A 16078-nucleotide genomic window follows, 5' to 3' on the forward strand; every position below is an offset into this window, starting at 1 on the left:
AAGCCATATTTTAACCGCTTGAAATCGTGGCTCCGTGACTGCCCATTGCTTCGGCTGCCAGAAAGAGATTTACTGAAGCGTTAAGAAGTTGAATAAGAAGAATTATGTGTGATGGTGTGTCCTTGTAAAGACTGCAAGCAAACGGACGACCAGAGTGGGTTTACGTTCCACGACTGTGAAAATGTCGTAACAATGGCACGTTAAAGTTTATCCCCACAAAAAAGTTTTCTACTAACCGACATCGGAAAAGAATTAAGTTGCATGAAATGTCGGTTCGTCTAAAAAGAAATATAGGAACCGATACGAGAAAGTGGCAATTGATTGTAGCGATACTTTCAAAACCATGTCAAATTTCTTTGAGAAAATCACGCAGCATAAAGGATCTCATTACATTTTATTGCTAGTCCTTCCTTTGTAGCTTGGCTTGTTATACACGATTGTAGCGTGACTTGCACTGTAATTCTACAAACTGAATTTTTTTCAAATGTATAACCTTCTAAGTTACACACAAACATCACGACTTTGCATAATTCGTACAAATGAACGAAACTATAGAATAGCTGTCGATTTCATCATAGTCTGTGTTAAGAACGGGGACATCTTCATCATTTTTGAGAATAATAGCTGCTGTAGGTCGTTAATATTTCGAAGCAAAGTTAATTGAATGTGTGGGGATGTTCTAAAAATCTGGTAGAAATCTACGCATGGCAGAATCACGTAATAGCTGAAGCGCACACAACTGCGTGAGAATAGTGTAATTAAGACGCAGTGATTCAAGCATTTTTTGCCTTCGTGCAAATATTCGTGTCATGGCTACACCATATACTATGAAACACAATGTCGCATCAAACTGAGTATCATATTGATCCAGAATTTTGGGTATCATACAATGCTGAAATTCTGATTCACACTGCGATGAGAATGACTATAAGAAACTAAAAGAACTCTTCGATAAATAGAACGAAAAGAATTCAGACGATTGTTATAGAATTGGATCTTCAAATTTAGCTAATAATTTTGAAGGCTTTCTGCAGAAGAGTTTGGGCGTAGTATATTCAATTCTAGTAGAATGTAACGTGCATACGTAACATAATACGACAGAAATCAATTGACAACCTGATACCAAAAATTTTTATTCATTTCGAGTTTTTCTTCATAAAATTGCTTGCATTTTTTTTTCTGTCAGAAAGAGTTACACACCAACCTTCACCTCCTGCTCGAAAGTGTAACTAAAAATTATTGCCTTCCAGCAGTTCGCTCTATACGATAATAATTTATGTAGATCGACTCGGTTGTACATGAGCATGTGACAGACTTATAGACGTACGGTTCCCACCATAATTCCAGAAGCGGAGCACTTTAAACAAAGCGCAGCTCCATTGATGTACGAACCAACAATCTGTCATCATTAACTGTGGAAACCAACGTTCAAATCTCACACGGGGGGTTTCTCTTTTTCCATACTAAAAACATTCCTTTTCTTAATACATATCCATTTTGGCATTTTCCCCGCTGTTTTCAAAAGTGTATTAATAATAAAACAATTTTTTAATACGAAAAAAGACCACCAATCGTTCTCTTTGTAATCGATTCGATGACACGAAACTGACATCGATAGATCGAAAAGAAAAGTGAACAAGGACAATTTGTGGAGCACTCGTTAATGGTTTTTATATATTCTAGATCACTATACGTAAGCGATTAAACAGCGAATTAACCTGTGCACTTCAACTAAGAATCATAAACGCAGCCCCCATCGAAGCTATTTTTCTTCGACTCTTTCAAATAAGAAAACTGCACAAGACATCAACGGTAGTATTGAATATTCTTTTAGGTACTGATTCACTTTCTGCCGGTGTCCTTGCTCTAAAAACGTAACGATCTTTTGGTCTTTGTATAGAGATATGACGGCACGAAACGCTTGATGGCTTCTCATTACGTTAGAGGTCAAACATGCTCACGCTAAATTGTAAAGAACGCGTAGAAGATGAAAAGATGGATAAAACACTAAAGAGCGCGATGAACGTGACTAAAAGGAGATCATAGAGGCGGTAGGTGCGTCCGTAATGGATCGGTGGTGTGTGTGAAGCTATCGTACATTGCTTACCTGTTTTACCCTTCAAGGAGACATCCCACCCTAACAATTGTGTATTTCTAAAAAGTAGGGAGAGAAAGACTGAAACCAAAAGTTTCCTTTTTTTGATTTCGTTTTTCATTGGACCCTATTGGTGGCATATACGCCTGACAGCAGATGAAAGGCGAGAGGCGGAGTCGACTAAAAAACAGTATAAAAAGACGGAGTGGTCGAATGGAAAGACATCAGTTGCATCCAGCTCTAGTACAACAACTAAAACAACATGAAAGTATGGCTTCATTTTAAGCTGTCGTGAAAAAACCATCCATCTTACGCTCAATTCTTTCTAGGTTTTCATTTTCGCCGTATTGATCGCTGTGGTAGCAGGACAGGCTTACAAGCCATCAAACTATCCTGCAGCATCTTACAAGCCGGAGTATCCAGCACCAGGTTACAGACCATCATACCCTGCTCCATACAAACCGGCGTATCCTCCACCTGCCTACAAGCCTGAATACCCGTCTTACAAACCAGAGTACCCTGCTCCAGCCTACCCATCAAAAAGCTACGATTACGTAAGACATTTTCATCTTCCATTCCTGTCTTTAGTTGGTAATTGTTAATTATATTTAACTGTGTAGCCCCCAATGCCGTACAAGTTCGAATGGGCCGTTAAGGACGATTACACTTACAACGATTACGCCCATGAAGAGACCAGTGATGACAAGGGTCAAGTAACCGGCTCTTATCGCACTCTCCTTCCCGATGGCCGCACTCAAGTTGTCAACTACAAAGCGGATGACTACACTGGATACATTGCTGATGTCAAGTACGAGGGAGAAGCCAAGTACCCTTCTGAATATAAACCAGCTTACAAGCCTGGCTACCCCGCTCCGGCTTACAAACCTGCCTACCCCGAGCCAGCGTACAAGCCTGCCTACCCTGAGCCAGCGTACAAGCCTGCCTACCCTGAGCCAGCATACAAACCTTCATATGGAGCCCCAGCTTACAAGCCTTCGTATCCTGCTCCAGCTTACAAACCCGCTTATCCACCAGCCAAGTATCCAGCCTATCCGGCTCCCAAGTACCCCGCCAAGTATCAGTAGAAAAGTATATTATATAGAGAAACATGTGAAAATACCTATCTTAAAGATCTTACCTGTTTTTATCAAATAAATGATCTTACATATATCACAATCGTCTCTTTTGTCCATTCGGCGTTACCTTAAAGAGATCTGCTCCGCTTTTTTCGTTAGAGTCTTGAAGTTCAAAGAGGAGATCCAGGGTTTTTGCTGATGTGATGTATTTGCGAGAAAAACTTTAAAAAATGAGCGATTTTGCATTAGCTTTGCTTTGAAAGTTTTACCCGGTTTCACCCAAATACTTTTCTTGAATCTCCGCTTAAGGGTGTGGAATGAATCCGATCCAAAATGGCAATAAAGAAAACGAAACCTTGATCTCAACTATTAACCTCACTCCCCAAACGTTATTCCTGTTTAAGTACAATACTTATCTTCCACCAAAGTCATAAAGTAGCCCTAACGTATAATCGCAAAAATAACCCCCAATCAACATTGACTTTATCAGCTAGAAAGCAAAACAACGTAATAAAAATGCGGGCAGATTGGTACCTGCTACTTGTCATTCATTTATCAGTTATACTCAAACACCCAAACTTTTCTTTTTTATTTCCTGCTATAAAAAAAGGCAATTTTTTAAAAACATTAATGCAATTTGGTTACGTCAGTTTGCAAACCCCGATGCAAATCCTAACGCACTATTGTCATAATTGACGAGGCCACAACAGTCACGCAAAGGCATGATATATTTACAAAATATGTAATTAATCATAATTTTTGTTTGTATTTCAAGTAGAAAACCCACGTCTATACTTTAGACCCGATAAACAATCGAAGATTGGGTAAATTCAGCACGAAAACCCTGTTTTCTTTTCTCTTGTATTTATAGACTAAGAGTTGCCATTACAGAAATAAGCCATTTACTTTGAATCCAGATAGACGTGCATTAAGAAACTGAATAGCAAACGTTTCTTTTGAGATACGATGTGCACGATTGCTATTTTTTAGGTAGAACAAAAACCATTACGCATTCTTATTTCGTTTAAACACAAACCCCATGGATTGCTCCCCTTTTTTCGCCAAAATTCTCTTCAGTGAATACCGGTCAAAAGAAATCCAACTATCTTTTTGGATGAAAGAATTTCCCGATTCACTTTCTGCAGCTGTGACCTTGTTCCAAAAAAAAGAGATTCATGGTCCCCTCTCCGTATGTATGACACGCCCCTGCATCTCTTTTTCCCGTTTTTCAATAGAGGCCATCACGACGGTAGAATAAACGTCGATTGTAAAAGTGCGTTCACCGCTAGGACTTTTTTTTTAAATAAAATTTTAGAGGTAGATTCCCTGTGGAGTTTTTATTAGGTGTCATTCATAGTATATAAGTCCTTTGATTTTCAGGAATTGTTTTCAGAACATGGGCGTGGTGTTTTCACCTTGCGATCATTGTTAGGCAAAGAGAATAAGACCTGGAGGACAGGCTAGATATTAGGTTGTTTGTGAAATATGAATTTAAAAAACCATTTAGGTTGAGAGGTATTAGATAAAAACAAGTCCGACAAAAACTTAAGTGCCATGGTTATGGATTTGCTGTTTAAATGGAATTCCATTGAAGGCGCACTTCTATAACTTTATTTCCATAATTTGAAATGAAAAGTGCTCTCAGCAAGTCAAAATAAATTAAAGAAGGATATAAACTTAAAGTTATGTAATATCTTTTACCCCAAAAATGTAACTGTGACGTTAAAAATAGAAGGATGATACAAAAGGTGTATTTAGTATCACCCATAAAGGCAAAGAGCGAAATTTCGCATTAGAAACGGAGTAAAATTGGGACACACGCCTACCGAAAGTAAACGAAAGGAAAAAGGTGGAGTCGGACGACGCCAACGAACTATAAAAAGAGACGGAATTCTACTGGAAAGACATCAGTTTGTATTCAGCTGTACTAAAACATCTAAAACAAACATGAAGGTAGACTATAGATGATTCCTTTTTTTTTTTTTACTTCGATGACCAATCAAGTACTGAAGACAATAACCTTTTTTAGGTTTTTATCATCGTCGCATTGATGGCTGTTGTCTCAGCCCAAGGACCTTACAAGCCATCCTCTAATTCGGTGGCTCCGTACAAATCTGAATACCCGTCTTATAAACCTGGATATCCTGCTCCGGCTTACAAACCTGCCTACCCTACGCCAAGCTACAAACCAGACTTTCCTTCCCCCAAACCTGAATACCCAGCACCAACTTACAAGTCTGAATACCCTTCTCCAGCTTACAAACCGGCCTACCCATCAAAGAGCTACGACTACGTAAGACATTTCATCTTCCATTCTGGTCCTAAGCTGCTAATTGTTGATTTTGTTCAACTGTGTAGCCCCCAATGCCGTACAAGTTCGAATGGGCCGTTAAGGACGATTACACTTACCAACGATTACGCCCATGAAGAGACCAGTGATGACAAGGGTCAAGTAACCGGCTCTTACCGTACTCTCCTTCCTGATGGTCGTACTCAAGTGGTCAACTACAAAGCGGATGACTACACTGGATACATAGCTGATGTCAAGTACGAGGGAGAAGCCAAGTACCCCACTGAATATAAACCAGCTTACAAGGCTGCCTACCCCGAGCCAGCGTACAAGCCAGCCTACTCCGAGCAAGGATACAAGCCTGCCTACCCTCAACCTGCGTACCCTGCTCCAGCATACAAACCCGCCTACCCAACAGCCAAGTATCCAGCCTACCCAGCTCCTATATACCCAGCCAGATATTAGAATAGAATGTCAACCTAAACACAAGTGTCAAATTCAAATAAAAAATATTTTAATAAATCATAATGTTATGGTGAAATATGTTTTCTTCATTACTGTCAGAGCATACCAGAAATCTGAATAGTTTATAAGACCGAAAAGAAAAACATCTGCACATTTGAAGCACTTTATCTGTTAGTGTTGAAATTATATTGAAGAAAAATTATTCCCGCTATCTAAATGGTAATTATCTCACTTGCATTTACCTAGAAACACTTAACGAGATCAGCTCCTTTCTCTAATTTGCCACTGATATTTTAGCTCAATTTTTCATACAAAGTGCAATATATTACATTTAAGGAGAATGTCACATACCTATACCCACAATTGCATTTTGTTTGGCGTTCACGTCTACTTTTTTCCAAAACAAATTTTCGATTCACGCTACACAAAATCTTTATTATGCACAAACATAAAACAGCTTTAAAAACAACAGAAAAGGAGATCAGTAATATAGCCTACGGTCTTCGCAGTGAATGAAATTTCTTGATAAAATGAATAATTTGTTTAATCGAAGCAGGTTGATTTTCTGGGGCGTGATAACCATAATACGGCCGTTCGTACAGATAGACTGGTTTATAATAATCTTCAAGAGAATACTGCTCTTGGTATCCCTCTTGAAGGTGATTGTGTTGAACATAAGGCGGTTGGCATGAAACGACAGTCACTAAAGCAGCAAGGACGAAGACCTGTGCAACAAATTAATCATTTTCTTGCCTATCCTCTGCCTTAAAAAATTCCTTCGTCAATAAACATACTGTACCTTCATTTTTTTGTATCCGATATTGTAGAACGACTGAATGCGACTGGTACGTGAGCCCTGTTCACAGTGATGTTTTTATAACTGCTGCGTACCAGTGTACAGTACAATCGGGGGCTACACCTTTTGGTTTCATCACCTGGAGTTACGTGTAATGCGGAATTTCTATTCCCATTTCCCCATGACCAATTTTCTCCAATAAAGAATTCACGCGATCGTATTACAAAATTTCAGTATCGATTTCGATTTTCAAATTTCTTCAATTCCGCTAAAAATGCCACTTTTACTTTTCTCTGTAAGCATAAACTGTGAAGACAGATCTCTTCTTTTGGTGTACCACTGCCACAGATTAAGTAATCAATTGGAAAAGTGCCCCCGGAACACTTCTTTACCATAAGCGACAACATGTGATTATCTAAAGAGCTTCTTTTATCGTTTCCCTTCTCAGTCATACAGACAGAGTTCCAATTAGAGAGCTAGTTTTTATCCTTTTTTATAATTTGTACGTTGTGCATATTTTCATGTGATCCATATGCAAATATTATGCACTGATATTCGTATCACAAGGAATTTATGACAGCAATTTCGAAGTTTTTTGGGCTATACTGTTTATTGTTTAATTATGCTTGTATAAAGATACGCAAAAGGCTTTTGAGTTTTACAGCGTTTTTTCATTTATTTTAATTGATAAAGGGAATCTACAGTATGAATGGGTTTTATATATTAAAACATTTATTAGTATTTGACTGAATATGGTGACGCAAAGGAAGGGTACTTCGGTGCCGAAGAAACAGGTTTATAAACCGGTACTTCTCGGTAGGGTTTATGGGTTTGCACAGGGTACGAAGGTTTGTATGCTGGAGCTTCGTAATTCGCTGTGTAAGCTGGAGCTAGGTATTCAGGCTTGTAAGATGGTGCTGGATACTGTGGTCTATCGTATTCGTTTAACAGTTGGTAAGGAACGTAATCTGTAGGTTCATGATAGGGTGGTTGCCCCGAAACTACTTATGATGGCAGCAGTGATGATGAAAATCTAGAAGCATTACGTAAACATTTAAAACAACTTTGAACATTCACAAAATAACTAAAAGTACCTTCATGTTTGTCAGGTAAACGATGTCGTAGAACAGTCAGAACACAACTAATAACTCTGTCTTATATATACCAAAGTTTTTATTTAAACGCATGACTCCTCCTCTCCGTCTCTTCCGCATTTGGGTCATTGTCCTGGCATATACGTTTCCTTGTCTTCCATCATCTGCGGCATGTGTCAGAAAAATTTTTCTTTTCCCTTTCACCACATTTTTTGTGTTGGTTTACTTGACTTGATTGCGCAATCTTAGCCGATGGGGGAAATGAGATCAACTTAAAAGTATTGTAGGTCAGTCAAACAAATTGCAAAACGGATCAACATTTAGAAAACTATTGTGCACACATTGTTTACTAAATCAGCGAGGAATATACTTGTTAGTAGTTAGGGTAGAGCTGTAATGTAGCCTAACATTAAAAAGAAGCAACAACGAAAGACCAAGTATCCCTTCCGATAATTACCCTGGTCACAATAGAACCTGGTATTCCGCAGCTAGGAGAAATCCTATCTCACGACAAAAAGCGCCCCAACGTGGAAGTGAAATATTACTAAGTTTCTTTCGACGTGTCTGACGAAACTGTAATCGAAATGGAAACCGCCACAATTGCCAGTGCATTATTTCATCATAGACGTCCTGATATTGATGAAATCAACAGCAAGAGGTGGAGTCATAATCCCTAATGCTTCCTCACTATAAATACGGCTGGTGGACACAGCAACAGGTATCAGTTCCATCCAGTGCACAACACTTCAGACCAACATGAAGGTATTCTTTTGCATTCATTTCATTTGGTTAAAAAGAGAATAACAGCTTTTCATTTACAAGGTGTTCATCATGGTTCCATTGATTGCCCTAGTTTCAGGCCAAGTGCAATATGAGAAACCAAACTATATTCGCTATTCCTACCCGGAATACAAACCAGAATACTCAGTGGTTTACAAATCAGAATACTCAGCAGCTTACAAACCGGAATATCCAGCAGTAGGTTACAAGCCGGAATACCCAGCTGTTTACAAACCATCGCCTGTTTACAAACCAACGTACACTGAATACAAACCAACTACACTGAATACAAACCAACCTACACTGAATACGAACCAACCTACACTGAATACAAACCTACATATTACGAACCAACGTATGCGCCCTACTATCCAGAAGTTTACAAACCAATTCCTTATGAGCCAACGTACACCACCTATAATTCTCAATCTAAACGATCCTACTACGTATGGCACTCTATATCGGAATAAGTTTTGAATAGAGTTTACTTTTTAGAAATATCACTTTTCGTCAACATTATGTTCTATGTAAAAAGGCTTGCCATTATAACATTGTTTGCAAACTCATCAAAAAATAAACTCATCGTAAAATTTAAACATCTCTAAACCTTCTTTCTATGACTATAATGTAGGTTACATAGGTAAGCAATTAAGGTGAAATTATGCACTCACTAAGGAAATACAATTTTTTTCACTTATATCATCTCTATGTAGGTGAATAAAGCGTGCGGATTGAAACAAGGCTTTAACGGCAATTTCTTAGTGACTCAACTCTCTGCATGACAGGGATCAGCCTAACGATATAAAGGTAATACAGAGGCAACACGCCCTACGCAGCTTCCCCAGCCACTGCTTGCTGCTCACGGGTCAAATTGTTCAATATCTGCTACACAGCTGAGCCAGCGTTATCAGCCTACATTCAGCTGGTGTACGCACTTGAATACGAATAGCTTATCCAAGTCACGTCTCGCATAAATGAAGCGAAATCACTGGCAAATGACGAAGTATTCAGTGAGTTTGCGAAGAAAAATAAACGTTTTATTTTTCTAATAAATGGTTCTTCATATACTGTAAGATTTGATTCATCGATTCTCTACCCAAACCTCCTTCGATCCACTGCAGTTGTAAAGAAATAAAATCTGCATCGGTTTCCTCCACGAGAAGTAATCCTTTTAAACGAAACTTGTGATTGTTTTGCTGTTCAAGGGTAGCCGCATCAATTTTAGCTTTTTTAAGTTCGGGCTGTTCGAAACCTTGATTTGCGATGCGTTTTTCTTCTCGTTGCCTCCTACGTTGATTCGACCATGTATTTTCCTTTGCGATGAACTCAACAGCTTTTCTGTCCTTCTTTTCTTTTACTTTTCTGATCTCCATCTGAAAACAGATAAACTACATTTACAAGTTTCTGTAAAAAGTTTTGCATTCTAAACTAGGCCTTACTTTTAAAGAATTTAAAAGCTCTACACTTTTGAGGAGAACGCAGGCAACGCTGAATTCTCCTTTAGAGCTCCACTGCTCGCGGGAAATGGAGTAGTTTAAAGGAGGTGGTCCCTTCACGTTATTCTTCAGCCGACTTAGGGGTGGGTTGGCGAGCACTATGTTATCACAGAAAGTCCAGGCCAATCCCCAACGAGTGGTGCGACCTTGGCAGAATTCAGTTTCATTCCAAGAACAGGCGCCTGCCTCCTTTAGAAAAGCTTTTATTGGAACTAGACTTGATTTGTGGCCTACCATAGTGGTAAATAATCTGAAATGCAAAAAGCTTCTATCAGTAAAAGAAGGTTTAATTGAAATTAATGCCATTATTTTTACCTCACACAAGGTTTTAATTCATGACACTCTTTAATGAGAGTTTCTATGAACTTAACCTCACCACCTTTCACAGCAATTTCAGTGGCAGAGGTAGACCCACCAGACTTGGGACACATTGGTGACGGCCTTTTTTCACTTCTTGATTTGGGTCCAAAACTATCACTGTCAAAGAAGGGTGGGTTGCACATTGTGAAGTCATACTGTTTGGTGGTGTCAATGTTCCCATGTAGCATGGATTCAGCAGATACTTTTACAACTGTCACGTGAGTTTGTAAACAGTTGCGCTCCAATGTATCCACAGAGCACTTGAAGTTTACTTCATCTGTTTCAGTGGCAGTAAAATGCCATCCTTTCATTCTAGCAGCAAGTATGGGGTAGATGCAACAGGCTCCAGTTCCAATATCAATTCCATGAACCAATTGTTCTGTAGGTGGTTTGGCTGAATTGTAGTAAGTCTTCAACCCAAAGTAAGTAGTTGAGGCGTAATGGAAGAGTGGGAACTAGTCTATCAGGAGGTAATTCAACTTCAAGGTTAAAGTCTCGTTTTAGAAGAACAGTAGATAGGGCTCTGACTGCAGCTGCATCCTTGAAATCTATTTCGATTTTTCCTGACAGTTTCTGATATAAAAATCAAACATTGAAACTATATTTGATAAAATGAAAAAGACACATCTTGTATTAAAACATATGAATACTAAAATGCATAGAAAGAAATAGAGTAATAAAACTGGTTGGGTATAGATGTTTCTTACAATTCTGAAATGCTACTGAAAACCAAAGTAAGATTGTCACCTGCTTTGCGTGTTTGCGAAACTCTGGGAATTTGAGTGCCAGCTCCTTGAAGTCTGGAGGAATTCGGTAAGGATTGCGTGGATGCATAACTGAACTCAAGAACTCACGTGAGAAAAGATGCCAGGAACCGGCAAAATTGATGTTCGTATAACGAGCGAAAAAATAACAGCTGATAAACACGTTCGTCTTTTGTTTGAAAAGCCAAAAAATGGCCGCTCTATGGAAGACATGCCAACAATGTCTCCGTTATGGATTTTCAAACGTATCCATTTACACATCAATAACAGCAGTAAATGTAATTTCCAAGAGAAATTTTAAGGCCCATTGGGTTGCGCCGACATTGAGGGAGTTGAAACGAAGAAAAGTCATAGAGGATGACCTGAATGGAGGCCCAAAAATTTTTCATCGAAGTACTTTCCTTGAATGGTACTGTGCTTAAATTCCATTTTAGGTTAATAAAATCTATATTTTGAATGCAATTTTTTTTTAGGAACTACGATGCAGAAATCTTTGCATTCAGCAACAGACTGGGAGAGAAGTTTAATGATTTATCTCTACGAGCAGCATTGACTCATAAATCCTATATTGAAAGGGAAACTGCCAGACTGTCAGATATTGGAGTGGAATCAAACTTACAATTCCAGGATAATGAAGCACTTTCTCAGAAAGGTGGTGAATTATTGAGCAAGTTTACCAATGGTTATTTAAGGGCAGTATTCACACAAGTTCCTGAAGAACTTATAAGGTACAATTATTATGCCTTACATTGGTCACCTAGATTTGGTTGTGTAAATTTAAACTTCTTACATTTAGAGCAATGCATGACTTCTTGACTTCCAACCCAACTTTAGAAACTGTTGCCAGACATATAGGGCTTGGTGATTTGATGCTGTGTGCTGTAAGTTTCTATATGACCTTTTTTCCCTTATCCACATAATTAATGTATGTTTCAAACATTTAGGATTTCCCTTGTAAAACAGAAACCTATGTCAAATCCTTCAAAGCAATTGTTGCGGCTTTGGCTGAAAGTTCGGGGGAAGAACGTGCCCGAATTTTTGTTCAAGATCTGGTTGTTACGCAGTTGTATGGTCAAGATGTAAATGAATTGTGGAATCCTGTTGATGCCTGTAGGAAATTTGACGGCAATCCTCAAGCGGGAAGGAAAAGCTGAGCCAGAATTTCGGCTTATTAGACAGGCTGGATCGAATTCAATTCTTGGAGTTTACTACGTAGGATTATATTCCGATAAAACTTTTATTTCAGAAGGTAAATGTAATTTATATACGTATTCACACAAAAAAATTGGTTTTATAAAATTGTATACGATTAGGTGCAGGAGAAAGTTTAGAAGTCGCCAAAGAAATGGCAGCACGTGAAGCATTAAAAAAATTCTTTCGCACAGAGGATTCAATGAGGGCATTGCCCTTTGGACGACAGTTGAAGAACATTCAATCCAAAATAGCACAGTTAGAAAACCAGCCAAATATACCGCTTAGTGAATGGATCTCAGAAAAAGTCATGTCCGCTGTACACTGATATTGAAATCCATGTGAATAAAACGGAATAACTAGATATGAACGGCTTTTGATAATTGAATATAGAAATTAAAACAGTGAACTGAGTATGATTGGTTTAGCCTTATTCTTTGGTCTGATCACCAGTGTCAGTAATTACTTGTCCGTCCTTATTCTTAACACGTATTCTTCCATTAGCGTATCTGGTTTCTGATCGGCCATCTTCGTAAACTGTTTTAACAGTTCCATCAGGATATTCTCTTCTCTAATTGATGTGCAAAAAATGTAACGATGAAATCCTTGCTGTGGCAAGATTTAAAAATAAAAGCTCACCTTGCAAATCGGTGTGTAGATTTCTCGAATGCCTGAAGGAAAGGTCATAACGCCATGTCCTTTACCATCCGTCCATAGCTTTGTGCCATCAGGCAACTGAGAATCCTCTCGTCCATCTGGATATTTCGTCTTCTGTGCACCTCCAGGATACAAGACATGAGATCGGCCATCTGCATAGGTAGTCTCTATCTGTCCGCTACAAGTAAATGATTTTTAGGGACATTAAAGCTTTCATGAGATAAACGCAACACTAAACCTTGAAAATTCTAGAATATCTGTTCCATCCGGCTTTGTGGTGTGCTTCGTTCCGCTATCTGCATAGGTGTATACCACGCTTCCATCAGCCAGCTTCTGCTTAATGTCACCGTTGTAATAGACGACTTGCGTTCCTCTGCCATCCGGCCAAATTTCTTTACGATTGCCATTCGGGTAGAGTACTAACATGGTTCCGTCCGGTAATACAGTTTGGGAAACAGTTCCTACGATAATAATTGTTTATGACGAGGTATTTAAAAAATAAATAAAAAAAAATTTTAAACAAACCAGATCCTGGACTGGAATTCTTGGCGCAGGTTTCTTCCAATTTTTTAGGATTAACTGTTTCACCGAAATTATTTGGTTCTTTCTGGGCATTTCTAGGCGATGGAATGGCTTCGTTAGAAACAATCAAAGCAACCTGTGGACTCTGCGGCCGGGGTGCAGGTCCACCTTCTTCTGTTACTACAGGGTGTGTTTTATCAGATTTTGAATTTTTAGCCTGCAGTTTACGAGTACATTATAGCTATTGGAAATTCTAAAATTTTATTCATTTGTAAAATACCAAAGCTCCAGGTCGAAGACTAGCATTAAGTCGGCGTCGCAAGTTCTGTTCCTCGGTACGCACTTTTTCGAGGTTTTCAGTTAATTCCCGGTTACGAATTTCAAGTGTGCGTATCTTATCCTGAACCTTTGTTTGGCTTGCCATCCATTTATTTTCCTTTTGTCGATGCTCTTCTTTTGTTTGTTTTAATTCTTCCCTTAACCTGCTTAGTTGCTCCTCATTTTCTTCAAATGAAGAATGGGAGAAAAACAACGACTTATTTATTGACTTATTGAAGCTGTTTACCTTGTAGTTACCTTTCAGTTGAGGAAGATCTTTGATTTGTTCCATTCGCACTCTCTTTTGTTCCTCGCTATACAGCAACTGCAGTCTTCGTTTCTCGTTTTCAGTATATCGCCTAAATTTTTCTTGTTCTTGTTCCAATTTCTGTTTGGATTCCTCGTGTTCTTTCCTCGCCCGACGTAGAGCTTCGGTTTCTCGTCTGTAGTTAGATATTTCGCGCTCTAGGCTGGTCAGTCTGGACCGCAAAAGCGACGTTTGATAAACGATACGAGGATCTTCTATCGGTAATGGTAACGCAGCACCTGTTGGAACGATTTTAAATGAACTCGAATTCCCTAAACGAAGTACAATCTTTAAGATACCTTTCATTTGATTGACGACGGGATCGGATAGGTCACTCAATGGATTACTATTTTTAAGGAAACTGTCATCCTGAGTGGGAGATGGGAGCTCTTCATTCGTAAATAAAGATCGAATCGGGTTGCCAAAAAGTTTTTGGTAATCGGGAAACCCTATTGGGGAAGTGGGCGTTTCATCCAAATCGAAGCGGCTTTCTACAGGACTCGCAGGATGGTCTGATTGATGGCTGGGCCGAATTGTGTTGGAAATGTAGGGTGATGCGTGAGATTCGCATGCGTTTTCTTCTGAGATATCTGCCAACCATGGTTTTTCGCCATCTTCGTTTGACATGCTACGTGGTTGATCTGCGTCGACAGTCTCTGCAAAACGAACATGCCTAGTTGGTTTTCCCGTTTTTCTCTCTGGCGCAATGCCGGCCTCTTCACTATTATTAACTGAAAAGTTTGTCCGTTTTCTTGAAAGGAAATTAATGACTTTCGAGGGTGAAGGAAGATGTGTAACTCCTTTGTCAATGAGTTGGCCAATAAGAGATGAACTGGATGAGAAACTAGCGTTAATATTGGCAAACCGTTCTAAGAGCTCAAATACTGCAAGGTCTTCTTCATTTTTAGAAGAATTGACTTCTTGTAGAGACTCGTCAACATTTACTTGTGCCTGGAATGGTACAACCTCCATGCTAACTTTAGTATCTTGCAATGGTTCTACTGGAACAGATTTCAGTTTAACCTGATTTTGCATGTGGGATATAGGCTGTTTATTTGTCTTTGGGGCTTCTTTTGTAGTAGCAGTAGTCATAGAAATAAATGGAATTTTGTTTTCTTTTCCAGATGTTACTTTGGAGTGAGTTGTCTTCTCAATCTTTGGCTTTGATATCACACCAAACCTTGATATTCCCTGTCCTCTTTTAAGAAATGGGAATTTCTTTTCTTGGGCAGTGTTTTGTGATGAGAGAACTTGGTCTTTACTACTGATTGAGGTTTCTAGCAATTGATTGAATGTGCGCACAGATTTTGGTTTTTTCAGCGGCACATCATCAACATTGTTTAGTGAGCTTACAGAAATCTTTGGACTGTTGCATCCATTTTCTTTTGGATTCTTGAATTCTTCTTTCATCATAAAATTGGATGGCTGCAGGGTTCCAACTGATGTGTTTTCTTGGATGGTTGCACCATCACAAGTATTGATCATAGATAGAAGTTTTTTCTGTTTTTCAATAAGAAGCAGTCTTTGTTGTTGCTGTTGTTCTATCAAACGATTTTTCTGCTCTTGCTGCCAAACCCTTAGTTGCTGAAGCATATCTTCCGACATAACACCGCCTGCGGATATTTCACTATCCATGTTTGAATTTAAATTACGTATGCCAAATTCTTTTTTATAGAATCATGATTCAAAATTACGTTGACGACCTAAAAGTTGGAAACGTTAAACAAAACTAATTGTTTGAATCCCGATTTCGATAGTTTCACTATCGATTTGTAAAGCAATTTATTTTCATTTATTTATTTATTTTTGCCTGTTACAAATATTAACTCTTTGAATCTCCAAAGAATTATTAAATTTCGTCGAAAAG

The 16078-nt window shown here is 38.7% G+C and overlaps 5 protein-coding genes, 1 long non-coding RNA gene and 1 other non-coding gene across 7 annotated transcripts; 4 read left to right on the forward strand and 3 right to left on the reverse strand.

The window, feature by feature from the left end:
• The first annotated feature begins 2212 nt into the window (after positions 1–2212).
• LOC116916765 (adhesive plaque matrix protein) lies at positions 2213–3265 on the forward strand. The gene is made up of 3 exons (XM_032922108.2): positions 2213–2363; positions 2425–2649; positions 2716–3265. The coding sequence occupies exons 1-3, from the start codon at positions 2358–2360 to the stop codon at positions 3178–3180; spliced, it is 696 nt and encodes a 231-aa protein (XP_032777999.2). The 5' UTR covers positions 2213–2357; the 3' UTR covers positions 3181–3265.
• Positions 3266–5023: 1758 nt separating this feature from the next.
• Positions 5024–6002, forward strand: LOC116916770 (adhesive plaque matrix protein). The gene is given in 4 exon segments (XM_032922118.2): positions 5024–5124; positions 5201–5464; positions 5530–5577; positions 5579–6002. Coding segments are annotated over 4 exon segments (666 nt in total). The 5' UTR covers positions 5024–5118; the 3' UTR covers positions 5927–6002.
• Positions 6003–6294: 292 nt separating this feature from the next.
• On the reverse strand, positions 6295–6843 carry LOC116916824. Its single transcript, XR_004390844.2, has 2 exons — positions 6726–6843; positions 6295–6651 (listed from the first exon to the last, which is right to left on the reverse strand). It is a non-coding gene; the product is annotated as an uncharacterized LOC116916824 (long non-coding RNA).
• A 528-nt stretch (positions 6844–7371) lies between these two features.
• LOC116916793 lies at positions 7372–8418 on the reverse strand. Its single transcript, XR_006643163.1, has 2 exons — positions 7817–8418; positions 7372–7755 (listed from the first exon to the last, which is right to left on the reverse strand). It is a non-coding gene; the product is annotated as an uncharacterized LOC116916793 (transcript).
• Positions 8419–8450: 32 nt separating this feature from the next.
• On the forward strand, positions 8451–9192 carry LOC116916789 (adhesive plaque matrix protein). Its single transcript, XM_032922143.2, is given in 3 exon segments — positions 8451–8578; positions 8639–8870; positions 8873–9192. Coding segments are annotated over 3 exon segments (432 nt in total). The 5' UTR covers positions 8451–8572; the 3' UTR covers positions 9067–9192.
• A 419-nt stretch (positions 9193–9611) lies between these two features.
• On the reverse strand, positions 9612–15969 carry LOC116916795. Its single transcript, XM_032922149.2, is given in 11 exon segments — positions 9612–9969; positions 10036–10342; positions 10408–10850; positions 10852–11025; positions 11200–11301; positions 13047–13242; positions 13303–13525; positions 13590–13803; positions 13867–14090; positions 14163–14450; positions 14511–15969. Coding segments are annotated over 11 exon segments (3843 nt in total). The 5' UTR covers positions 15847–15969; the 3' UTR covers positions 9612–9633.
• On the forward strand, positions 11378–12771 carry LOC116916729 (39S ribosomal protein L44, mitochondrial). The gene is given in 6 exon segments (XM_032922061.2): positions 11378–11625; positions 11690–11944; positions 12013–12097; positions 12161–12322; positions 12324–12465; positions 12530–12771. Coding segments are annotated over 6 exon segments (1068 nt in total). The 5' UTR covers positions 11378–11407; the 3' UTR covers positions 12736–12771.
• Positions 15970–16078: the final 109 nt, after the last annotated feature.

Source organism: Daphnia magna, linkage group LG2 (assembly GCF_020631705.1).
Source record: "Daphnia magna isolate NIES linkage group LG2, ASM2063170v1.1, whole genome shotgun sequence".
In the NCBI taxonomy this organism is placed as follows: Eukaryota; Metazoa; Arthropoda; class Branchiopoda; order Diplostraca; family Daphniidae; genus Daphnia; species Daphnia magna.